The following is a 27380-nucleotide window of genomic DNA, read 5'->3' on the forward strand; positions in this document are numbered from 1 at the left end:
AGTACTGTGGCACGGGGCAGTTTCTGGTATATAACTTTATTAATGGACAGAATACCACCTAAAAAATCTTGCCTACAGTACTAGAAGACATCTATTGAAGAGAATGGATTGGTTGCTGACTTTAACCAGGAACTAGGGCCATATTTAATACAATGAACTCAGGACTGGCAACAACCATGTGGTTGTTCCATTTTCATAAAATTGGAAACAATGCAGTAATAGCTTGTTTTGTTTTTTAAAGAAGATATTTTATTATTTTTTACAGAAATTTATGATTGATGTATTTTATCTATAGTTAGACATGTTTACATGCAGCAGATAATTTGTTCATAGTGGACTGAAAACTAATGCAAGGACTACGGTCTCAGTGATAAGTATATTTTGAAGTTCTTAATATGGAAATATACCAGTGTAGCTTGGTACTGTATTTTTTATATTGATCTGCTGATACCAGTTATAGGTTTAAAGACTGTATTTTCGCAGAGTGGAAACTAATGTTTTTGAGTTACTTTTGAAGGATGTTGCAGTATTATGTGTTCAGGAATTGGAAGCTAATTCTTAAAAGGCCTGAAGTATACTTTGAAGAAACCCCTACAGAAAAGGAAAGCTGTAAGCAGCAGGAGAATTTGGAATAGTTAGCTTTTTCTTCCATTTCTCTGTCCTACCCTTGATGGCAGGGAGGTGGGAAGGGGATGAAGAACTGAGGCTTTCCTTCATGGAGAGCTACAGATGACTAGGACTATAAAGGGTGCCCTCTGAGTTCATAGTTTTATTCTGGTTTCATTTTTTAATTTTTGTTTTTAAATAAATGACAGCTTGCCACAACTGGTGTATGAACAAATCTCAAAGAGGATTCTAAAACTATGGAATAGCTGCAAACTAAATGTGGATGACCTGGTATCTGCTTGTTACTCCTCAGAAATACTGCACTGTGTGTATGCCCTTATTACAGGACTTCATTTTGATACTTGTCTGTCCTTCCTAGTGCCCTCTGCTTTTAAAGGGTTTATATACTGAAAAACTGCTGTGGCCTTTTATGACCTGTATATAAAGTAGAATAAAATAATAAAATACTTGAAAAAAAAAACCAACAACAACAACTCAAAGCTTTGGAGAGACAGAAATGACTATTCCCAAGGGATCCCTTCCAAACAAGTATGGGGGTATCTGCTTGTCCTCATGGGATCCTTGCAAACAAACATCTCGTTTTATCATCAACATCCCAGGCCAAGTGTTAGAGTGACTTTAAAAAGTAGGAGCCAAGGCTAGACGTGGTGGTGCTAATCTCAGCACTCAGGAGGTTGAGGCAGGAGAATCACTGCAAGTTCAAGACTAGCCTGGACTACATAGCAAGACCTTGTCTCAAAAAAAAAGTAAAGAATGGGCCAGGGATTTAGCTCAGTGGTTCCATCGCCTGCCTCAAAAGAGGTAAGGTCCCGAGTTCGATCCCCGGTACCAAAAAAAAGAAGAAAAGAGACACAGAAGCCAGTCTTAATAGCGCATCCTGTAGTCCCAGCAATTAGGAGGCTAAAGTTCAAGGGGATTATGTTTGTTTGCTTTTGGCACCGGGGATCGAACTCAGGACCTTTTGCTTGCAAGCCAGGCACTGGAACCACTGAACTAAATCCCCGGCCCTCAAGGGGATTATGAGTTGAGGGTAGCCTAGGCTACATAGCAAGTTCAAGGCTGGCGTGGAATACACAGCAAGATTCTACCTTGAAATTTTTTTAAAAAATTAAAAAAGGAGAAAGGAATCAGTTATTCAGGAGGCTGAGGCAAGAGGATTGCTTGGGCCCAGGAGTTCAGAGTTCAGGATCAGCAAGACTGGTGTCTGTCTTTGTCTCTTTCTCTGATGTGGGGTTATGGGTGTACATATGGGGGCGGGGGTTTCTGGGGAATGAACTGAGCTACATCTCTTGCCCTTTTTTTCTTGAGACAGGGTCTCATTAAGTTGCTAAATTGTCCAGGATGGGCTCCAACTTGTGATCCTACTACCTCAGCCTCCCAGAGTGTTGGGATCACAGGCCTGCACCACCACATCCAGCTGAGACATGTCTCTTGAAAAACACAAACTGTGGGCCGGGGATTTAGCTCAGTGGTTCCGGCACCCGCCTCGAAAGCACAAGGTCCTGAGTTCGATCCCTGGTACCAAAAAAAAGAAAAGAAAAGAAAAAGAAAAAACACAAACTGTAATCCCAGCACTTGGGAGGCTGAGGCAGGAAGATTGCCATGAGGCAGGCCTGGGCAACACAGTTCAAGGCTGGCCTGAACTACACATAGCAAGACCCTATCTAAAAAAAAAACAAAAACGGGCCGGGGATTTGGCTCAGTAGTTCCAGTGCCTGCCTCGCAAGCGCAAGGTCCTGAGTTCGATCCGCAAGGTCCTGAGTTCGATCCCCAGTACCAAAACAAAAACAAAAACAGGGCCGGAGATTTACCTCAGTGGTGCCAAGCATACCTCGAAAGTGAAAGGTCCTGAGTTCGATCCCCAGTACCAGAATGAAAAACAACCTAGGGCCAGGGATTTAGCTCAGTAGTACCGCTGCCTGCCTGGCAAGTGCAAGGTCCTGAGTTCAATCCCCAGTACCAAAAAAAAAAAACAAACCAAAACAAACCTAGAACTATTTTTATTTAAATTCCTGTGGTAATTAAAAACAAACAGACAAACCCTGCTGTGGTGGCACACACCTGTGATCCCAGCACTTATGAGGCTGAGGCAGAAGGATCACTGTGAGCTCCAGGCTGGTCTTGGCTACATAGTGAGCTCAAAGCTAACCTGAACTACACAGTGAGATCTTTTAAAAAAACTTTTAAAAATAAATTCCTGTGGTTTAAGCCAAAGAAGAAGGGGTGAGGGAGAAGAGGCAGCAGTAGGAGTAAAAGATGGAGATAAGAGAAGTTGAAGTAGTAGTTCAAGTTGGAGATAAGAGAAGGAGGTGAAGAGAGACTCAGGGCAACACAATGAAAACATAAATGTTTTCAACTCTGGCCTTGGGCACTCATCCTAATACAGGGCAATCAGAACCAGAACTACGTGGTAGTAGCCCACCTTACTGCTCCTCAAGTACCTTTTGGGCCCAAGTGGATGAGTAGCCAGCCTGCAGCCCAGAGACCCATCCCTGGGAGGCCACTTTTCACCAGTCCTTGTCACCCAGGTAGTGACACAGTGGGCTTCCTTTCTCACCAGCACTGCACTTGCCTGGCAGCACTTAGTCTCTGGAATAAGGCACCATGAGAGCCTCTTCCCAAGCCCACCTGTTCCTGTGCAGTCACCCAGGCTCGCCCACAGCTCAGAGACTGCCCAAGTGGAGGAGGGTGACAATTCAGTCAGATGAACTAGGCAGACAGGACTACTGCTGATGCATCACTCTGCCATCAATCTTCCAAGAGCCTCTTCATACATACATCCTGCCTCTGAGAATAGAACTCTTGACAAAAGTAATGACATCAGGCCAAGAATGTGACCTTTCATGTCAAGGGAAGCACAGCAGCTCTTCGTGAGAGGATCCTAAAATCTCCCAGTATGTATCTACAGGTGATGACGCACCTTTTGTGTCACTCTTTAGAAATAGCTCCTTCAAGCTTCTCTGGGACTTCTGTGACAGGACGCTCACCTCTCAAGGTGGCTGTGTGTCTTCAGACTGCTCTCATCCTCACACAGGCCGCCCTCACATCTGGCAACATGTGTCTCCCCGACTTTGAATGTGCTCTCTCCACTCTAGCACCTGGACACCAGATGAAAACTCAGATTTCTCCTCTCAAAGTCATCTCCTTCCACATCATCTCTTCTTACAGGAGTCTTGTATCTGCCCTAATAAGTGGAGAGCACATGCAGTCCTGGGGTCTTCACATCCTTCCCTTGTCAGTGCCCACAGACAGCTCTGGCCAGCAGCTTCCTAGGTACATTGCCTGCAGGGTCTCTGCTTTATTCCAGAGTTCAGACCTCAGAAGAATTCCACAGGCAATAAACATACCAGGCAGCCTGGGAGATACCCCTGTAAGGGGACAGGAGACTGGAAAAGTGCCCTAGAAGGCACCAAGAACCACAGAACTTACTCCCTTGTGAGGAAATGCTTCTCTCCATACCTTGCTGAGCACAGAGTGGGAGGTACTTCACTTGTACCTTACATCCCAACAACCAGAGAGGTTTCTCTGGCAGGCCTTGCTCATATACATGGCCTTCAGGAGAGCAAATGCCTATCACACAGTACAAGACAGAAGGCTGGAAGAAAGGGGGAGAGCCCAGCCATCTGACCTGAGCCCCACAATTCACATTTCAGGTTGGCCAGGCCCAATGGCTCTATACCAAGCCTGTGCTGCCATGTGCCTGCTAACAAGGGTTCATCTTGGGGCCATTTCCTATTCTAGCTTCTTTTCCCCAGGCAATCTGCACTTCCATGAGGATGGCTTGATGTCTCTGGTGTATTTTTTCCAGATGTGCTTATGGGTAGGAGGCAGTGACCAGCATGACAAAAAGACAGATTGGTGGGCCGGGATTTAGCTCAGCAGCACTGTGTCTGCCTCGAAAGTGCAAGGTCCTTAGTTTGATCCCTGGTACCGAAAATAGAAAAGAAAAAAACCAGACAGATTGGTCTCCAGCATAGAGAGTCTGATCTAGTGAAGCAGCCACCTACCCCAGAAAACACCCAGACAAATTCCTCCAAACCCAGAGCTCCTCACAGAAGGGATGGAATCTGTTTGTATAGTCAGTCAAGTTCTTCAAATCAAACAAGTATCACCAGGGCTCAGCAGGAATTTGACTCTGGAACTGGGAACCGATGCTTTCAGCTCCAGGCAAAGGATGGGGAAAGGCTGGGCAGTACACACACACACACACACACACACACACACACACACACACACCCAGCTCGTGTCTCATTACTGCAGTAGAGCAGGATTCAGAAGCTTAGGACCCAGTCTTCTGGCTCCAGTAGGAGCAGGAAGCAGAGTTCATTCCCTATCCCATTCATTTATCACTCCCTATCCTGAGACAATCAATAGCTAGTTAGCTAGACTGTGCAAGCTCCAATTAGATAAAATGCCTGATCAACAACTGACAGAATCAGGAATTCTTGGATAAACCTACAGACTTTTAAAAAGAGTCTTTCCTTTATCAGCAGCTCTTAGGAAACCTTCTCTTTCTGCCTCCCTGCTTTAGCTAAGCTGGGTACTCCTCTGCCAGCTGGACCCTAAACAGCCCGGCACCATGCAGAGTGCCAAGGGCTACAGTTCCCAGAACATAACCAACTTCTCAATCTTCAAGCATTCACAGATCTTTTTTAAAATTCGACTGCAACCTCATATGGTTCTCCAGAGCCTCCTATCCAGACAAATGAACTTCCCAAATGCCCCTATAAGATCCTCTGTCTAATCTCAGGTACAGAGAACCTACCCCGCAGGCCACTACCTCCAACATGCCTACTTCTGCACTTTACCCCACTCCCCCAAAACTGATGGTGTTTGGTGTGGTTGGGTTTGGGTGGGGTATGGTGGGGTGCGGTGGGATTGGGTTGGGTTTTGTTTTGTTTTGAGACAGAGTCTTCCTAAATCACTAAATTGCCCAGGCTGGCTTGAACTTGCCATCCACCTGCCTCAGCCCCTGAGACTACTGGGATTATGGGTAGGCACCACAACACCCAGCTACTTCCCCACACTTTTGTGTATGCCATTCCCTTTTGCCCAGTCTCACTCCGCTTGGCCATTCTCCAAAACCATGTCCCACCTTCTCCACAGCCACTCATGACCACTCCAGCCCATTTTTATAGCATCTGTCTAAATACTTGCTCCTCAAAGTGTGGCCTGCAGGCCAGTAGCATCAACATCATCTGGGTGCTTGACAAAAATGTATGTTCTCAGGCCCCACCAGGACCTACTAAGTCAAAACCTGCATTTTAACAAGATCCCAAGGATTTGCATGGATATTAAAGTGTGAGAAGCACTGGCTTCTACTTCTTCCCAGCAAAGTCTTGGTTTCTCTCTACTTTTCTACATGGAGGTAAGAATGGGCACAAATGGAATGGGACAGAGAATCACCCCTTCCAGTTACTCACTTCACAGCCAGGTGGCCTCCTCAGAAGAATAGGTAGCACCAACTTCAAGTCCCTGCTGGCAGTGCTCTAGCAGGCTTTTACAGCTCTGTCCTGGGACGCTGGGCAAGGCTCTAACTGTCACTTTATACCTACAGAATTGTGCCACCCTGATGGCCAAGCCCTATTTGAGAACCAAGTGAACATCAGGGAATTACCTCAGTGCTACAGATGAGACCACTCTGAGGGCTGGGGATTTAGCTCAGTGGTTTTGCCACCTGCTGCAAAGGCACAAGGACCCGAGTTCAATCCCCGGTACCAAAAACAAAATAAAAATAAAAATAAAAAAACTCTGCTCAGATGAGACCACTGAGCATCAAGCAGTTAGTTCATGTCCAAACTGTTCCCTCTGCCACCACCCATGCCTCTTCCTACTCCCCTGTATAAATACCAAAACCCCACACTTTCCCTGAGAAACCAAACCTAAAGCTCTAACTGAGCCTTAAATCAAATCTAATTAGACCAGAGTGCTCCCACGTTGGGCACTTCTAGCTTATAATTAAGTATTGGGAGACAACCATCTCACACCCCATCCTCTACAGTTCAGTACCTGTATGGTTCCATTTACTGCTTAGATCAGCAGATATGTGAAAGCCAAATTTTCTATGGCATCTCCAGTCCATTTAAAATATGGTCGTGATAGGTAGGCTGAGATTTCCATGAGGTTGACCACTTCACTCAGAACCCAGAGGTCACAGCTGCTGGTATAAATAGTCACCAATAGCCTCAATGCCACCTACCTCTCTCCCAAAAGTTGGGCCAGGGATTTAGCTCAGTGGTTCCGCCGCCTGCCTTGCAAGCAAAAGGTCCAAGTTCGATCCCCGGTACCAAAAAAAAAAAAAGGTTCTCCTAAAAGTGTATTAAAGCATATTAAATATTGTCTCTCTCTTTCTTTTATTCCCCATCGTCCTCCCTACAGGTATTCGGGGGTCTGATCAGCTCCCAACAACTGTCACCTGGCAAAACTGGATAGAAGAGAAGCAACTGCTGCCTGAGCTAAGGCATGTTCACTCTAGCTTACCCAGAAGCCCATAGAGAAGATGCTGGGAAGGCCCTGTCCCATATCACCTCACCCCACCTCTGAGCTCACTTGGCAGCTGCCATGCTTGGTCACAGCTTTCCACTGCTAAAGCCTACATCTCCCTGCTTCTCTGGCCTGAGAATTTTCTCCAGTACTAACTGGCATTCAGGATAGCCCAGAAACATCAGGGATTTTTTTCCCCCAGTACTGGGGACTGAACCCAGGGCCTTGTGCAAACTGAGATACATTCTCCAACCCAGCACCAGACATTTAATGCCCCCAAAGAAATTCTCAACCTATGAGGTACAGAGTCAGTGCACTGAAAAACAAACAAACAAAAAGCACACTTCCCTGGCCTTCAGTGCTACAATTCTAAGGCATGTGCCAAGTGATTATTCACACGATGCCCAAAAGGACTGAGTTCCAGTAGCCCACGGGGGCAACCCACTTTTTCAAGTACCTATTCCTGCCTTCCTCCCTTTCCTGCCTCACTTTGCCCAATTCTTCACTTGCTGTTACTAGAATCACTGCCTACATAAATTATCTGCTTCCAAGTCCTTGTCTCAGGGCTCACTTTCAAGGGAACCCAAACTAAGACACTGTTAGTCTCTCTGTCATTTTTACATTACTTGCCTGGCTCTCAGAGCACATCCATCTAACCAAGAGCTGCCAGTTTTACACCCTACCTCCCCAGCATCCCTGGGGCAGTGGCAAAATGGACATACCTCCCCCAAGTAACTGTACTTGCCCCTGAGGATCTGCCGGTACAGCCGGGTGCGGTTGTCATCCTCAAAAGGCATGGTACCACTGAGCAAGATGTAGGCAATGACACCCAGTGCCCACATGTCCACAGAGTTGGTGTAGGGCTTTCGGACCAGGACCTCGGGAGCAATGTACTCAGGTGTGCCACAGGTGGTCTTCATGAGGCAGTCATCACCCTTCTTGCGGGCACTGGCCAGGCCAAAGTCAGTGATGATAATCTTGGAGTCAGTGCCTGGGTGGTAGTAGAGCAGATTCTCAGGCTTGAGGTCACGGTGTGTGATGCCTAGTGCATGCAGATATCGGACGCCATCCAGCACCATCTGCAGCACCCTTGTGGCATCGCGCTCAGTGAAGGAACCCTTAGCAATGATGCGGTCAAAGAGCTCACCACCGGTGGCTAGCTCCATCACCATGTACACACGCTCCTGTGTTTCAAACACTTCTACCAGCTGGATGATGTTGGCGTGGCGCACCCGGCGCAGGACACGAAGCTCAGACTCACACACCTCCCGTCCCTCTCGGTACTTGGTCTCAATCATCTTGATGGCATATGGCTGGCGGGTTGCCCGGTGTTCCACTCGTACCACTCGGCTGAAGCTGCCTCGACCAATCAGAGCCTTGATGTCATATTTAGCTGTCACACGTGGGTCAAACTTGGCCCTGTACTTTGCCACCCTGGCCCTTCGTGGTGGTTCTGAAGGAGGCTCTGTGTGGCCAGTAGTGGGGGCACCAGTGCCAAGGGATGTATACTGACTAGCAGCTGGAAACGAAGCCTTGAGAGGGCCAACATTGTCCACCTCTGTGATGAAGTGCTTGTACACATCATTCTTAGCGCCACTGAAGGGTTCTACCTTCTTGACCAGATCCAGCTGGACATCCTTGGGTGGCTCAGGAAGGACCTTGCTTGTCCCACAGCCCATCACGGACATGGGGGCATCCTCTCCAGAAAAGCTGACAGGACCTGCTCTGCAGGCAGTGCCCCGTCTACACCTATCCAGACAGAAGAGGGAAAGTCAGCATACCTGAGGAAACCTGACACCAGCCATTCTCCCCCTACCCTCTTAAGTCTATTTAAGACAACACCAGGCCCTAATATGGTTCCCTGGAAGGAAGGATGACTTTAGCCCCTAAGCCCTTGGTCCAGGCTCAATAGAGGGTGTAGGTGACAGGCTGGGTGCAAGCTCCACGGCCACGGCTTATGTATCTCTGGGTCTCAGTCTCACACTGCTTGTCCAACCTGACAGAGGGCAGGAACATGTACCAGGCTCAGTTGTCACCCCCACCTTCCTCTTTCCTTTGCCTGGGTCCCTTCTCCTAGCTGAAGTCTCATATTTCGTAAATGTTAAAAATCACTCTTATTACTACTCTGACTCATCTTTTCTGAAATGGGAGCGTGGGGTACTGGAGGCCTCCTCCAACAACATCATTCACCAGGGCCCAGAAAGCTGCTTCTCCAAGGCCTCCCTCATGGAGAACTTTCCCAGCCTTCTTACAGGGCTTGGTGCCCTGTGCAACAAACATGAAACCACTACCCTGGTCTCGGCATTCACCTCACTCTTTCCTGGACAGTTTCAACTGCTTTGCTCATGTGCAATCCTCCCTGAGTGTTGAACACCCTGTTCAGGAGTCTCTTCATTCCCAAGCTCACTAGCAGCTGGAATCCTATGCAAGGGCCAGAGTTAGCTAAAATTCATCCCAGTGAATTTAGGACCATAAGCCTCAGCACACTACCACCAGGTAGCTGCAAAACTAGCCTAGACTTCATTATGAGGCAGCAGAGGATTTGAGTTCAGAGAAAACACCAGCACTTCCAGCACGATGGGATCCAGGCTATAGATCAGGGCACTCTGCTTCCTTGGCATGAGGATCCAGGAACTCTCCCCATTTATTTCCCAGACAGAGATATTTGGCTATTAACACTTGGCGGGGGGGGATAAAATGAGGTGCTGAAGTTACTGCTTTCCAGAGGTCACTGCCTTTCTACCTAGACTGCCATCTCTAAGTCTATCTGAGGGGCCCATAGGATGAAGAGAGCTGAGAATTTCCTATTAATTATAACATACAGAACTGAGAATGAAATGATCAATTCAGATCAAACACTTATTCAATATCTATTAAGTGACAAGAATATAGGAGTAAGACGTGATTTAATGTAGGTTATATGTTAACACACACACACACACACACACAGCTGGGCATGGTCGCACAGCACTGTAATCCCACCATTCTGGGAGGCTGAGGCAGAAGGACTGCACGTTCAAGCCCTGTCTGGGCAACTTAGTGACTTCGCAAGATTCTGCTTCACAGCCAGGCATGGTAGCACACACCTGTAATCCCAGCTCTCCAGAGGCTAAAGCAGGAGGATTGTTGCCAGTGCAAGGCCAACTTGGGCTACATAGTGAGTTCAAGGCCAGCCTGAACTGCATAGTGAGATCCTGTCTCAAAAATACCAAAAAAAACCCCAAAAAGCAACAAAAAAAAACAAATCAGAAAAAAGATTCTATCTCAAAATAAAACTAAAAAACAGCTGGGGATGTAACTCAGTGCAAAGGCACTGGGTTCAGTCCCCAGTACCACCACCACACAAAAAGAAAAAAAAAAAAGGTCAATAAACTTACAGTCTAAGTGAAAGCATAAAAACAGATACTTTGGACTAGAAGTGTGACTTAGTGGTAGAACACTTCCTAAACATGTATGAAGCCCTGAATTCAATCCTTGGCATCATCACCACTTCCAAAGCGGGGGAAAAACATAATTTCAATAGACCAAGGTGTTAAATTCAAGAAACAAGAGTAGTCCCATGTAGAATGACACTGGGGTTAGGGAAGGTTTCCAAAAGGAGGTCATCCCCACACTGAATTCTGAAGCAAGAATGAGTCAGGTAAGCAGAGTGGGAGTAGTGATTCAGGCAGAGAGAACAGCACACTCCAAGGCCCAGAAGCTCAGCATATGCATGGGAATGGGAAGTACAGTGGCGCAAAGCCAGGGCTGGGGCTGAAGTTTTTGGAAAGTTAGCAGAAACAATTACGGAAGGCAGTACAAATCCTGGTGAAGACCAGGGCCTTCTTGAGAAATGTCTGAGCACTCCAAAAGGGCTCATACAGAAACAGAAGCAATCTAATCTAAGTTTAGAAAGAAGTATGTGGGCTAGAAGAGGGCCAAAGTACACTAAAAAGGCCAATGAGAACGTGGTGCCCCAGAGAATGAAGTGGAATTGAGAGATGTCAACACAACACAGAGGCTAGAGGCTGAAAATAAGGGGGAAGAAGTCAGGGTAGCATTTCAGTTCCTCCCTCAGTGCTTGGGTAAAGGATCAGTAATGCAGCAAGAGACACAGTTTGAGAAGCAATGGGAAGAGCTCAGTTTTAGATACGCTGTAGTACATGTTGTACATCCTTGTGACACTTTTCCGTGGGTCACTGGATGTAGAATTTGACATGTGAAAAGAGCTGGTCAGTACTGGGGACTCTGTGACCGCCCAAAGTCAGTGCTTGGAGCTGAGGAGCAACAAGTACATCTCTTCACTCCCTTGTAAAACAGGCAGACAATCCCATCAGTGGCAGCAAAGGAGGCCTGAGGCAGGTTTTACTGTGGCACTTTGAGATCATGAAGAACCCAGAGATACCATCAGATTACAGCGAGTTAAGGGCCCGAATTCAACGTGGTGTGGCCAGTCCTGACCAATAAGGCCAACTCTTTAAAGGAACAAGTTCATTGATGAAACATATGTAAGACCTTGATTATAAATCCTTCAAACAAGAGACTTCTGGAGCCACAGGTTTTTTAATCAGTGTGTCAGTACAGCAGAATAATATTTATCTTTCTTCACACAAATGGGAACGATTCCTCCACCAGCACAAGCTCTTCAGTATTTGCTACAGTTCCTACCCAAAGTGGACTCACATGGAAATTTAAGAAATAAAGTTTAAACAAAAGCATTTAGAAAAGAAGTTTCCTTTCACAGCGGCCAAAGATTAGAACTATGGACTTTGGAATTTTGCAGATTTATCTCTTCCTTCAGGAAAACACAAGACCTCAACATAGTAAGGGGTTGCTCTTTGGGCAGTATCCTGAGGCAGAACACAGGTCCCTGGCCCCTGACCCCCAAGGCCACTAGGTAAGCAACACTGACCACCACTGACAGGGAGGACAAAATGCATGCATGACCCAGCACAGCCACTCAGATGTCATTTCTTCCTAGTGAGGAAGCAGGACTCTAGACTCACAAACAAATGTATCTTCAGGTACACACATTGGCTTTTTTGGTTGAAATGTGCAGACCTAATGAAAAAAACTAAGGTTTTCAAAAGAAAAGGCCTGATTTTTCAATTTAAACAAAGCCTGTACAGGGACCTAAAGTTAACAGTAAGAGAGCTACATTCATTCCTATTAGAAACACTTCACAGGTGAACTACTGCTGATACTCTCCCATCCCAACTACAGAGACTGAAAGCAGAGAAAAGGTGCTAGCTCTGAAGGGGGGAAACAAAAGCCTCCAGGTGATCACAGCTGTTCCACACTTCACTCACATCTGGTAACTTCTTCCCACATTGGTTGGGTGAAAATGCAGACATCGCATCAAGGGTAGTGACTGTACAACTCATGGGAAACAACTCTCTTGCGTATGCCCCAGCACAGTCACCAGGTGAATGTTGAGTGGGCAGGATTAGAGACCTCCTAGTCCATAAAAAAAAGTCACCAGGTGTGGCAGCAAACGAAATCTATAGTCTGCTCTATACCTTCAACTTAACAGCCTGATGTGAAGCACTCTTCAGGAAAGCAAGCATACCAGACAGTGCCAGTAGAGATGACCATTCAGCACTACTGTCCTCACAGGCACTGAACAGAAACAGCAGGCCAAATGAGGCAGGGAGACCTGTTCAAAGCCACTAGATAGTGGTGGCGAAGCATGGACCCAAGACTCCTGGTTCCCTATTCAGGGCTCCTTTCATCACACAGGAAAGACATCAGAAGTGCCTGGGGCCAACAAAACTTTGGTCTCCCCTTCCCTACACCACTGAGCTGGTATATCAACACAACTCTACAAAGCACCGTTTTTTGTTGTGTTTTTTTTTTGCAAATTACCTTTTCTGAAGGGCCTGTCTTCAGAAATCTCAATTCCAACTATGATCTGGGTCCTGCTGCTCATTGCTCTACTCTAGACTGCCTTTAATTGATACAGTTGTCAACCCCTTGAAAAAGGGGCCACTTCTAGGGTTTGAAGAACACCCTTGGTACCTAACAAAGTGCTGAGCTCATGGTACACATTCACTGTTTGTCAACAATGAATAAAATGTGGTCTCCTCTTGGATTTCTATTAACTATGAGGCCATAACTCCAAAACCTCAGAAATTTTCAAGGGCCAAGAAGAGTACAGGTCAGTGTTTAACCAAAGCCATATTCTCTGGGGACCAATATAAATGTCCTTCCTCAAAGATGAATGAAGCCTTGGGCCAGGGATTTAGCTCAGTGGTTTCACCGCCTGCTGCACAAGGGCAAGGACCCAAGTTCGATCCCCAGTACCAAATAAATAAATAAATAAAATAAAATAAAAAATAAAAAATGAATGAAGCCTGTTTAGGTTTTACAGACTATTTCAATCCCAAAGTAAATTTGTCCTCAAGCTTCCAGACTTAACTCCACTTATAAGGAAGGCCAGGGACAGCAGTGAACCATAGGCACCTATCCCTCTCCAATACCAGCTCCTGAGATTTTTCTCCACAGAAAAGCTTCACAACCTTTCGCCTACAAGTATCTCTATATTTTGCTTCTGTGTTTTAGAAGACTGTCTACCAAAATCAAGTAGGTAGAAATCTCTCAGTATTCCCAGACAGACATAAGTGACTGCTAAGTGGTACTTCTAACTATCATAAGAAGAAATACAGGCAAAAAAAATCCTGTCACTATAGACAAAATCTCCTTAACAAGGTTGTCTGTATACTTAGGCAGAACTATATGATTATTTCTTTTTTTTGTTTTGGTAAAAGGGATCAAACTCGGATCCTTGCACTTGTGAGGCAGGCGGCAGAACCACTGAGCTAAATCCTCGGCCCTATGATTCTTTCTTTTTCCTTTGTTTAGTTTTATGAGACAGAGCCTTGGTATGTAGTCCAGGCTGGCCTCAAACTCACATTCCTCCTATCCTAGCTTCTTGAGTGTGGGGATTAGTGCATTTGCCATATTTCTTTCTATAATAAAGAAACTGGGCCAGGGATTTAGCTCAGTGGTTCCGCTGCCTGCCTTGCAAGTGCAAGGACCCGAGTTCGATCACGGGTACCAAAAAAAAAAAAAAGAAAGAAAGAAACTGACCCAGCAACTCCACTTCTACACATAATGGGCTAGGGATGTAGCTCAGTTATGCCTGCAAGGTCCGGAGTTTGATCCCTAGTGGGTGGGGGGCACGTAGTCATGGCGCATGTAATCCCAGCCCTTGGAAGGCTGAGGCAAGAGGATCACAGCCAGTTTGAAGCCAGCCTGGGCTACATAATGAGTTCAAGACAAGCCTGAACTACATAGCCAGACTCTATCTTAAAAAATAAAACAAAAATTGGGGGCTGGAATTATAGCTCTGTGATAGAACACTTGCCTTGCATGTGTGAAGCCCTGGGTTCAATCCCTAGAACAGCAAAATAAAAAGGAAAATTTTTAAATAAAAAATTGGAAATACCCCAATTATCCAAGGTTGGGGATTTAGCTCAGTGGTAAGAATGCCTGTCTAGCAAGCACAGGGCCCTGGGTTGATTCCTCAGCACAAAGAAAAGAAAAAACAACCAAGGCAATCTAATAGCCATTAAATGGATAATTAAATTAAGACATGTAAATACAATGGAATGCTCTGCAGCTGCTGAAAAAAAATGAGGTAAAAGGGCGGGGGATTTAGCTCAGTGGTTCTGTCGCCTGCCTCGCAAGAGCAAAGAACTGAGTTCGATCTCTGGTACCAAAAAAAAAAATGAGGTAAATTAGAGCTAGGGGCATGGCTCTGGTAGAGTGATTGCCCAGCAAATGCAAGGACCGAGGTTCAATCCCCAGGACTATGGGGGGAGGAGTCTATATTGACAAAGAAAATGATAGCAGTCATTCAACATTCAATTTTATTAAGTGGTTATGTGCAAAATCCATATCTGTGACACTCTGTTAAAGTTTTAAAAGACTAGGTAAATGGCCCATGGTGGCACATGCCTGTAAGGCAGGAGGATTGCAAGCTCAAGCACATCTTAGTCAACTTAGCACTTGAGCAAGACCCCGTCACAAAATTTAAAAAAAAAATTTTTTTTTTTAAAATGTTTCAGGGGCTGGGGATTTAGCTCAGTGCTGCCACCAGCTGCCTTCAGCACAAGGTCTCGAGTTCGATCCCCAGTACCCAAAATAATAAAAAATAAAAAATATTTTAGGAGCTGGAGATTTAGCTCACTGCTTCCACCACCTGCCTTGCAAGGGCAAGGTCCCGAGTTCGATCCCCAGTACCAAACAACAACAAAACAAATAAACAATGATGTTTTAAAAGGTCTGGAAATGTAGGTATGTCCAATGAAAGATTTTTTTTTTTTACAGGTTGTTGTAAAGTTTATTTTTTCTCCAATGAAAGATTTTTAAAAGTTACAGCCATATATAGGGGGTAGAAGAGAAATTATTAAAAGTAACTGCCTCATTAGACAAAAGAAAGAAATAAAAGGAATAAAGATAGGTAATGAAGAAGTCAAATTGTCATTATTTGCAGATGACATGATACTCCATATAGAAGACCCCAAGAACTCCACCAAAAGTCTTCTAGACTTAATAACCAAATTCAGTCAAGTAGCTGGTTACAAGGTCAACACACAAAAATCAATAGCTTTCCTCTACACCAATGACAGACTCACTGAGAGAGAAATAGGGCAAATAATTCCTTTCACAATAGCATCCAAAAAACTGAAATACCTAGGAATCAACCTAAGGAAAGAAATCAAAGACCTCTTCTCTGAAAACTATGGCACTCTGAAAAGAGAGATTGAAGATGATATCAGAAAATGGACAGACATCCCCTGCTCCTGGTTAGGAAGGATTAATATAGTGAAAATGGCCATACTTCCAAAACTGCTATATAGATTTAATGCAATTCCAATTGAGATCCCAGCAGCATACTTCATAGGCCTTGAGAAAACAATCCAAAAATTCATTTGGAACAAGAAGAGACCCAGAATAGCAAAAGCAATTCTAGGTAACAGAGACATGGCTGGGGGTATCACAATCCCCAACCTGCAACTATACTACAAAGCTACTGTGATAAAAACAGCATGGTACTGGCAAAGAAACAGACTGGAGGACCAGTGGAACAGATTAGAAGATGCAGAAACAACACCAGACACACTCAGCCATCTCATCTTCGACAAAGGAGCCAAACACCCTCACTGGAGGAAAGATAGTCTCTTTAATAAATGGTGCTGGAAAAATTGGGTTTCAACTTGCCAAAGATTAAAACTAGACTTGTATCTCTCACCATGCACTAAACTAAAATCAAAATGGATTAAAGATCTAAATATTAAAATAGAAACTCTGAACCAGTTGGAACAGAGGTTAGGTAGAACCCTTGAAGACATCGGTGTAGGAAAAGATTTTATGAACAAAACCTCAGTTGCCCATGAACTAGCACAAACAATCAACAAATGGGATCTCTTCTTATTAAAAGGCTTCTGCACAGCAAGAGAAACCACCAGCAGTGTGAAGAGACAACTCACAATGTGGGAAAAAATCTTCACCTGTTCTTCCTCAGACAAAGGTCTACTATCTCGAATCTATAAAGAACTTAAAAAGATCAGACCTCCCAAATTTAAAGACCCAATCCAAAAATGGGCATCTGAAATGAACAGACATTTCTCACACAAAGAAAAAGAAATAGCAAATAAATACATGAAAAAATGTTCAACATCACTGGTCATTCAAGGGATGTAAATGAAAACAACGCTGAGATTCCACTTCACTCCAGAAAGAATGGATGCTATCATGAAATCAACCAATAACAAATGCTGGCAGGGCTGTGGGGAAAGAGGAACCCTGCTCCACTGCTGGTGGGAGTGTAGACTGGTGCAACCACTGTGGAAATCAGTATGGAGATACCTCAAAGAACTAGGACTGGAAGTCCCATTTGACCCTGCTATTCCACTGCTGGGGATCTTCCCCAAAGAATTAAAAGAATCATACCACAGTGATATATGTGCACCCATGTTCACAGCAGCACAGTTTGTGATAGCTAAAACTTGGAAACAGCCCAAATGCCCATCAACTGGAGACTGGATAAAGAAAATGTGGTTTTTTTATAAAATGGAGTACTACTCAGCCATAAAAAATGAGAAATTAGAGACATTTATAGCTAAGTGGATGCACATTGAGGCGATACTCTTAAGTGAAATAAATAGGACACACATGTGTAAATACCGAATAGTTTCTCTGGTGTGAGAAACTAAAAGTGTAAATAAGGACTAAATGTATAATAGGTAATGTGAAATAGGAAGAAAAGGGGCAAAGGGGAAGGAAGTGGGAGGGCTAGGGGAAAGGATGGAAGGGAATGGGTTAATATGAGAAAATGGAAAAATAGGAACAAAATCTTTGTAAATAGGGAGGACTGGAGGGGTTGAAGGGAGGGCTTGGCAAGGGTGAAAAATAAGAACCAAGAGAGACTATGTAAAGGTGCAAATTTCCAATGATGAATGTCATTATATTGTATACCTAAAATGTACCAATGATTAGAATGAATAATCGATAATGTAAAATAGGAAGAAAAGGTCCAAAGGGGTAGGGGTAGTGGGAGGGGCAGGGGCAGGGGAAAGGAAAGAAGGGAAAGGAAAAATGATGAGAAATGGAAAATATGGAAATAAAGTCTTTGTAAATAGGGAAGGGTGGAGGGCGTGAAGGGAGGGCTAGGAATGGGGAAAAAGTAAGAACCAAGATGCATTATGTAAAGGTACAATTCCCAATAAGAAATGTAATTGTGTTGTATACCTACAACCAATAAAAGAATTTAATTAAAAAAAAATATTTAAAAGGCTGGATTTAATTCAGTGTGAAAACCCTGGGTTCAATCCTTAGTACTGTAAAAATAAAAGACAATAAAATTTCTTTATATGTTTGGTAGAATTCATTGGCAAAGCTCTCAGGTCTTTAGCTTATTGCCAATCAAAAAGTTTTTTATTACTGATTCAGTCTGTTCAGAGTAATTTTTCTCTCAGGGACAATTTATGACTTTATCCATCAATTCTGAATAACTGACAGTACATTATAATTGTACCCTATCCTAGGTTTTGAGATGCATCAATTTACCTAAAAATGTCTGAAGTTTATCCTTATTTGTGGCAAAGTAGTATTTTATTATTTACGCATTGTTTATTGTATATAAGAAACGCTAGTGAGGATGTGGGGGAAAAGGAACTCTTCTCCATTGCTGGTAGGAGTGTAAATTGGTATAAGTACTATGGAAAACAGTATGGAGATTCCTCAAAAAACTAAAAATAAAGTTTCTATTTGACTCAGCTAAAAAAAAAAAAAAAAGTAATTGCCTCTGGAGATATACAAATATGAAAGGGATGGGCAGAAGAAAGAAAAAAATGGAGATTTTTACTTCTCACTTAACACATTTCTCTGTTGTTTCTTTATTTTAAAACCATTATCAGATATTATAATTTAAAAGTTATTTTGAACCCAGGTGCATACATATTTGTAATCTCACCACTTGGGAGCTAGGAGGATTCCAACTTTGAGTCCCACCTGGACAACTTAGCAAGATCCTATCTCAACATAAAAAAATAAAATTTAAAAAGATAATTTAATTTAATTTTTAAAAATAAAAAGAGCTAAGGATGTAGCTCAGAACAAAGGCCCTAGGTTCAATCCCCAATACTATAAATTAAATAAATAAAATATTTTGGTATGTAGTACAGAATATATATACTAATACATGAGGAAAAAAGTTAAAGGAATGTATATCAAATGATTACAGTATTTATGCCTAAAGACATTTTATGTATTATTAATTCTTATAATGTTTAAACTTTTAATATTATTTCATAATAACAACATTTTGGGATTTTTTTTTTTTGAGACAAGGTCTTAAGTAGTTCAGGCTGGCCTTGAACTCACTATGTAGCCCAGTCTGGCCTTCTGTGGCGATCCTCCTGCCCTAACCTCCCAAGTGCTGGGATTACAGACATGTGCCACCACACCCACCTAACAACTGATGTACCTCCTGGGGGGAGGCAGTACTGAAGATTGTACCCAGGATCTCATATATCCTTGGTAAATGCTCTACTGCTAAGCTACATCAACCCCAGACTCTTTTTTATTTTGAGACAGAATCTTGCTAAATTGCCCAGGCTATCTTTGAACTTAGGATCCTCCCTTCTCAGCATCCTGTGTGGCTGAGATTATAGGCATGTACTACCACACTCTGTTATGACTCCTTCTAAACTTTTTTTTTTAGACTAGGTCTAGCTATGTTGCCCAGATTGTCTTTGAACTCTGTGTCCAAGTGATCCTCCTGCCCAGCCTTCCAAGTAGCTGAAACTACAGGTAACTGCCACCATGCGCAGCTATGACTCCTTTTCAGAAACTAATACCATTAACTCGGACCCAGGCATAAAGGTGCACACCTGTAACCCTAGAACTGGGGGAGTAAGATTGTCTCAAAAAATAATTTTTAAAGAAGGGGCTGGATTTATGATAAAAACCCTACAAAAAATTAGAATAGACGGTCTCTACCTCAATCTGATAAAAGCCATCTATGAAAAACTAACAGCCAATATCATATTAAATGGACAGAAACTGAAATCCTTCACACTAAAATCAGGAACAAGACAAGGATGTCCACTATCACCACTCCTGTTCAATATAGTTTTGGAAACATTAGCCATGGCAATTAGACAAGAGAAAGAAATAAAAGGAATAAAGATAGGATATGAAGAAGTCAAATTGTCATTATTTGCAGATGACATGATACTCTATATAGAAAACCCGAAGAACTCCACCAAAAATCTTCTAGACTTAATAACCAAATTCAGTCAAGTAGCTGGATACAAGGTCAACACATAAAAATCAATAGCTTTCTTCTACACAAACAACAGACTCACTGAGAGAGAAACAGGGCAAACAACTTCTTTCACAATAGCATCCAAAAAACTGAAATACCTAGGAATCAACCTAACAAAAGAAATCAAAGACCTCTTCTCTGAAAAGTATAGCACTTTGAAAAGAGATAGTGAAGGGGATATCAGAAAATGGAAAGACATCCCTTGCTCCTGGGTAGGAAGGATCAACATAGTGAAAATGGTCATACTTCCAAAACTGCTATATAGATTCAATGCAATCCCAACTGAAATCCCAGCAGCATACTTCATGGACCTTGAAAAAATAATCCAAACATTCATTTGGAACAAAAAGAGACCCAGAATAGCAAAAGCAATTCTAGGTAACAGAGACATGGCAGGGGGTATTACAACCCCCAACTTGAAACTATGCTACAAAGCTACTGTGATAAAAAAAGCATGGTACTGGCAAAGAAACAGACTGGAGGACCAGTGGAACAGATTAGAAGAAGCAGAAACAACTCCAGACACACTCAGCCACCTCATCTTTGACAAAGGAGCCAAACACACTCACTGGAGGAAAGATAGCCTCTTTAATAAATGGTGCTGGAGAAATTGGGTTTCAACTTGCCAAAGATTAAAACTAGACCTATGTCTCTCACCATGCACTCAACTAAAATTGAAATGGGTTAAAGATCTAAATATTAAAACAGAAACGCTGAACTGGCTGGATCAGAGGTTAAGTAGAGTTCTGGAAGACATTGGTGTAGGAAAAGATTTTATGAACAAAACCTCAGTTGCCTGTGAACTAGCACAATCAACAAGTGGGATCTCTTCTTACTAAAAAGCTTCTGCACAACAAGAGAAACCACCAGCAGTGTGAAGAGACAACTCACAATGTGGGAAAAAATTTTCACCAGCGGTTCCTCAGACAAAGGTCTACTATCTCGACTCTATAAAGAACTTAAAAAGATCAGACCTCCCAAATTTAAAGACCCAATCCAAAAATGGACATCTGAAATGAACAGACATTTCTCACACAAAGAAGTAGAAATGGCAAATAAACGTATGAAAAAATGTTCAACATCACTGGTCATTCGAGAGATGCAAATGAAAACAACACTGAGATTCCTCCTCACCCCAGAAAGAATGGCTGCTATCAAGAAATCAACCAATAACAAATGTTGGCGGGGCTGTGGGGAAAGAGGAACCCTGCTCTTCTGCTTGTGGGAGTGTAGACTGGTGCAACCACTGTGGAAATCAGTATGGAGATACCTCAAAGAACTAGAACTGGAAGTCCCATTTGACCCAGCTATTCCCCTGCTGGGGATCTTCCCCAAAGAATTAAAAGAATCATACCACAGTGATATATGTGCACCCATGTTCATAGCAGCACAGTTTGTAATAGCTAAAACCTGGAAACAGCCCAAATCCCCATCAACTGGAGACTGGATAAAGAAAATGTGGGTTTTTCAATAAAATGGAGTACTACTCAGCCATAAAAAATGAGAAATTAGACATTTATTGCTAAATGGATGAACACTGAGGTGATACTTTTAAGTGAAATAAATAAGAGACACATGTGTAAATACCAAATAGTTCTCTAGTGTGAGAAACTGAAAGTGTAAATAAGGACTAAAAGGTATAATAGATAATGTGAAATAGGAAGAAAAGGGGCAAAGGGGAAGGGGAAGTGGGAGAGGTAGGGGAAAGGAAAGGAGGGAATGGAATTAATATGAGGAAATGAAAAAATGGAAACAAAATCTTTGTAAATAGGGAGGGATGGAGGGGTTGAAGGGAGGCCAGGGGAAGGGGGAAAAAATAAGAACCAAGAGAGTATGTAAAGGTGCAAATTTCCAATGATGAATGTCATTATATTATATACCTAAAATATACCAATAAAAGGATATACTTAAAAGGGGGGCGGGGACTGGAAGCCAGGCATGATAGCACACACCTATAATCCCAACACTTGGGAGACTGAGGCATGCAGGAATATTGCAAGTTCAAAAGTTCAAAAGTTCAGCCCAGGCAACCTGACTGACCAAGATGTCTCAAAATAAAACTAAAAACAGAGCTGTGGATATATGTCAATGCAAAGGTCCTAGGTTCAATCCCCAGTACTGACGGAGAGGAAAAAAAAAATGAGCAAAAGAAAACAAAACAGTAACTTGGAATTTGGATCCTTACTTCTCAAGGACTCCAGTTGAACATACTGCTCTACATGGTACTAGCTGGTAAGCAGAGACCCCCGTCTTAGGGCTGAAACAGGGAGAAACATTCACAAGTTTGCTATGGGCTTCTAATTTTACCATGACCCACAACTCCATTTAAGACATCCCACCAACAGAAATACAGACCCTGTTAATATACCTAGAATTCTTTCAGACTTCCAAAATTCAGCTGACAAAGACCTACTAAGCTCCTGCTATGGGCCAGGAACTCTGCCATGGACTGTGACAGACAAAAAGAAATCAGCCCTAGTCTCTGTTCTAAAGAAACACCCCAAATGGTTCCACACCCATCTGGGAGATAAATTTTCTCCCAGAAAATGAAAATCCAATTGTTTACCTTAGTCTCACATCAAACATGACAACTGAGTGCTATACCAAGAATTCCTGATGACCTAGTCAACACCTCGAGTTCAAATAAATTGTCTCTCTCCAGCTGTCAATAAGCAGAACTGCTTACCTTCTCCCAAAGCTGTACTTCTCAAATTTTCTCCATGTGCCAAGATATATACAGAGAACGATACACTACTCTATAAGATCCTTCATCAATGGAAACAGCTGTTCTCAGCTATCCTGAAGTTTAATGGGACAATATTTTAGCATACCTATAGAGTAATATTCACATCACCATATAGATGGGAATCTGTGAAGAGGATCACAGTTGCCCATATAATATGTTCACACTTAAAACAAAAATGGAAGGCCAAACTAAAGTCCCACTCACTTCACTAAGAACTTGTGACTGAAAAAGAATCCCAGCATCTATTTCTATATTCAGATTCTACAGACACCAGAACCTATAAGGTCATTCTAATAATTTTCCTGAAGGCTGCACTTTCTCTAGCTCATTTATATAACTTAAGTACAGAATTGCAATTAGACCCAGACAAGATGCTTATTCAGCAATCCCACCTTCTAGTGAGTTAGCATTCCAATTCTCTTCTAGGAGAATGGCCAACTGCGTTTATCTTGATGACAAGCAAGCAGTGTTGTTAGACCTTCCTCTGATAACCAGAAATGACCCTGAAGAAGTCACATAACACAAGGCAGCTTCCTACTTAAAGTTCAGTCTGAAAAGCAAAACACTTATTAAGATGAGATTTTGCCAGGCATCCTGTGACACATGCCTGTAATCCCAACACTTGAGAGCCTAAAGCAGCAGGACCAAGAGTTCAAAACAGGCCAGCCCAGGCTATATAGCAAGACCCTGTGCCAAAAAATAAAAAACAGGGCCAGGGATTTAGCTCAGAGGTTTCACTGACTGCTGCGCAAGCGCAAAGACCCAAGTTCTATCCCCGGTACAAAAAAACAAAACAAAACAAAAAAAAGGGCCGGGAATTTAGCTCAGTGGTTTCGGCTGCCTGCTGCGCAAGCGCAAGGACCTGAGTTCGATCCCCGGTACCGAAACAAAAACAAAAACAAAAAAGAATAAAAAAACAAGCCAACCATGGTGGCACCTGCCTTTAATCTGAGCACTCTTGAGATGCTGAGGCAGGAGGATCACAAACTCAAACCCAGGCTGGGCAACTTATTGAGATAATCTCAAAAGAAAAGAGAAAAAAAGAACTGGAGAGGTAGGTGGGTTCTATCTCTAGTACCTGCCCCACCCCCCACACACAAAAGATGAGATTTTTCTGTGACTAAGAATGTAGCTCAGTGGCAGCACACATCTGCCTAGCATGTGCAGGGACCTGGGTTAAATCCCCAGCACCACAAAAATAAGAGATTTTCTTTTTTTCTTTTTTTAGTACCAGGGATCAAACTCAGGACCTTGTACTTGTGAGGCAGGCGGCGGAACTACTGGCTAAATCCCCAGCCCTCAAGATTTTCTTTTAACAAGGGACACTCTGGGAAGAATGGCCAATACTTCCATTTACAGAGTCTCATATGTACTCTATCCCCACGAAGGAGGCATGATTATTTCTATTTTAGAAGGAAATTAGCCAAGCATGGTGGTGCATGCCTGTAATCCCAGCATTCAGAGCCTGAGGCAGGAGATGGTCATGAATTTGAAGCCAGCCTGAGCTACACCTTAAATTCAAGGTCAGCCTGAGGGACACAGCAAGACCCCTGTCTTAAAAAAAAAAAAAGAATTAGGACTCAAAGAGCCTCAAGATCTCAGAAAAGCTAGATGAGTGTTATCATTATGTATGTCTAAAATGCACCCAAAATATATATTAATTAATTTAATGTACTAATAAATGTTTGCTATTAAAAAAAAAATCTCAGAAAAGCCAGAAACTAAGTCTAGGCCTTTCTGATTCTAAAGCTCACACTTCTAACCAACAAACTATACTCTGTTCCAAGGTATAGAGAATGAGACCACAACTGGAGTCCAAAAGGCACAGCTACCCTTTCCCACTGGACGAAAGAGACAAGAGTTTCCTGCTGCAATGATGCAGATCTTCAACCAAGAAACCCAATGTAGTCACTTGGTTTGGGTTTTCTTTCAAAATGTAAATTTCATCCTAGGTGTAGTGGCAGCAGTTGGGAGGCTGGGACTGCCATGAATTTGAGGCTAGCGTGTGCTAAGGCCAGCCTGAACTAATAGCAAGACCGTATCTCAAAAAAAAAAGAATGTAGACATCTATCCCAGATCTTCTGAATCAAAATCTTAGAAAGCAAGGGCAGAGCACAGGGCCCTGGGTTCAAACTCCAGCACAAAAAAAACAGAAGAGGGAGGGGAGGAGAAGGGGGGGGGGGGGAGAAAGAAAAGAAAAAATAGGACAGAAGATGGGTGAGAATGATCAAAGTATGTCATGTGCATGTACAAATATGCCAAAATGAAACCTATTTATCTATATAACCAAAAGAAAAAAGAAAAAGAAAAAAATCTTACAAAGAAACTCTTCAAGTCTATACCTTGAAAAACTACTTCAATAGATTTTAGACCATCAGGGTAGAGGCTGCAGCACCTACACACAGGTGTTTGCTGTGGTTATCCCAGTTCTTGGCCCTGATAAGTGCTCATTATTATAGCTGAATGTGCATCCATTCATACATAGGTAACCCATTCCAATAGATTCGGCAAATGCTACAGCTACTGGAGTCCCTACATTTTTTTTAAACAGTAAGGAAGTTTTTTCTAGAAAGTAAAAATGAAGAGTAGGGGTTAAACTGGCTCTACAGAATAAGCTTGGACTGAGTAAAAGGGGAAAAAGTAAGATAAAAGAACACCCTGGAGGGCTGGGGATTTAGCTCAGTGGTGCCACTGCCTGCTTTGCAAGCAAGGGCAAGGTCCCAAGTTCGATCCCCAGTACCACAAAAACAAAAACAAAAGAACACCCTGGAGAAAGCAGGCAGGCTATGATAAGGAAAGCCACGACAGCCTAGAGCCCCCACTTTATTCCAAGTACAGAGCCAGATAGATGTAAAAGTAAAAGCATCATGTGACATGATATACTCAGAAGTAGTAGCATGGTGCACAGGGGAGTCAATGTTCACATGTTAATCAAAGGAGGTTTTTCCAAGGAAATAATATTTCAGGTGGACTTTAAAGGGCACATGTACGTTTCCCATAGGGACAGAGTATAAGAGTATTACAAACATATCTAAAGCACAAGGGAATAAAACCACAGAACTAACAGGAGACTCACACTCCTCAACCACAAACTATCTAATGGGAGTACAAAAGTGAGGTGACACATGCCTGCAATCCTAGGACTCTCAGAGGCTGAGGTAGGAGGATCGAAAGTTTTAGCCTAACCTGGGAGACTTAGCGAGACCCTGTCTCAAAATTTAAAAATAAAGGGCCGAGGGGCCAGGGATTTAGCTCAGTGGTTCCACAGCCTGTGTCGCAAGCGAAAGGACCCAAGTTCGATCCCCGGTACCAAAATAAATAAATAAATACGTAAGTAAATAAATAATTTTTTAAAATAAAGGGCTGGGGGTGTAGCTCAGTGTGCAGGTCCTGGTTCAATCTCCAGTATTGAGGGGGAAGGTCCCCAAGTGTTGACTGTAGGGTTAAGCTTTAAACAGAGGTAATGAAGGGGTTATTTCGATTTTCAAGTGGGAATTAAAACGTCGGTAGCTTCACTGAAGAACAATGACTGAGCTAGGCTTCCCCTTGCAAGGATGACAGATTTGCAGGAAGGCAACTACGCTGGACCCAGGCCTGCTTTATTCCAGCCAGTGTAAGGAAGCAATCAGTCGCCCCATCAGACTCTGGTGTTCAGCTGCAAAGGAAGGGTGTGCAGCAGGCGCTGGACGCAAACAGGCAAAGATTCGTCACCAGGTTAGGTCAACCTGACCCGCGCTGGTCGCGGGACGGCTAAACTGCAGGCAGGACAGCTGACCACTTTCACCAGGCCCACTAGAGTAGGGCTTCCCAGCATGGCAGCCCTTTTCAGAGCCAAGCCAGTCTTGGACACCGGGGACCCCGAGGAGCCATCGCCCGACCTGCTCTCGGGTTCTCCAGCCCTCTGTGCTTAAGGGCGGAGGGCTCCTGGTTGCGTAAAAGCAGGCCCCTGTGCTCCAGGAAACGATCGCGACTGCAGCTCGTTAGCCCCTCCCGCCCGCCGGCCACCAGCCGCCGCCCTGAGACACATTGCCTCACCTCGCGCGGGCGGCGGGCTCTTCGGCGTCTCGGCGGCTCTGCGAACCGTATCCCGGCCGCGGCCACTGCTGCTGCCGCCGCCGCCGCCATCGCAGTCGCCATCATCCTCCTGGGTCAGCGCCGTGACGTCATCATAGCGCGCGCTTGACGCCAAAACAAACCCCGGCCGCCTACGAGGCGATGGGGCGGAGGCGGACACTATGAAGGACCGACTGGGCTATTGGGCACACTGGAGAGCTGCCTGCCAATCAACCCCGTGAGGGCGGGGCCGGGCTCTCTTTTTGGGGCAGGATCTGTTGTCGCCCAAAACGGCTGGATCCGCAGGCTGCTGGAGTCGTCTGTGCTAGAAAAAGGCTGGGGGCGCCGGAGGTACAGAGAAACTTTGAAGTTTCTGATTGGGAAAAAAGACCTTTGAAGAGCGAGGCTGGAAATGCAGTGAGTTTCAAACAGGTTTCTAGAACTGAACTGCCTCTTGATCTACGCAAAGTGTTGACTTAAATTTCATCAACGAAATCTGTTTTTATTTTTGTTTTGTTGTTGTTTCGTTGTTTTGTTTTGTTTGAGACAGGTCTCGCTGTGTACTTCAGGCTGTTCTTGAACTTGCTGTGTAGCCCAGGCTGGCCTCGAACTCTCGGCCATCCTCCTGCCTCACCCTCCCAAGGACTGGGATTTCAG

The 27380-nt window shown here is 43.7% G+C and overlaps 1 protein-coding gene across 2 annotated transcripts in view; it reads right to left on the reverse strand.

Moving 5' to 3' along the window:
* Nucleotides 1–26841, reverse strand: part of Pskh1 (protein serine kinase H1) — a 48915-nt gene extending 22074 nt beyond the window's left edge. Inside the window, exons 1-3 of one of the 2 annotated variants that reach the window (XM_087205126.1) lie at nucleotides 26706–26841; nucleotides 7833–8859; nucleotides 6827–6935 (exon numbers count right to left, since the gene is read on the reverse strand). In XM_087205126.1, the coding sequence (XP_087061252.1) occupies nucleotides 6827–6935; nucleotides 7833–8798 (1075 nt within the window). In that variant the 5' untranslated portion in view covers nucleotides 8799–8859; nucleotides 26706–26841. The remainder of the gene's footprint in view (nucleotides 1–6826; nucleotides 6936–7832; nucleotides 8860–26705) is intronic. The other variant, XM_004843001.4, reaches the window with a different exon arrangement.
* Between the last annotated feature and the right edge of the window lie 539 nt (nucleotides 26842–27380).

Source organism: Heterocephalus glaber, unplaced genomic scaffold, assembly GCF_053883595.1.
Source record: "Heterocephalus glaber isolate CG9 unplaced genomic scaffold, H.glaber_assembly_v1.0 deba00000071, whole genome shotgun sequence".
NCBI classification, from domain to species: Eukaryota; Metazoa; Chordata; class Mammalia; order Rodentia; family Bathyergidae; genus Heterocephalus; species Heterocephalus glaber.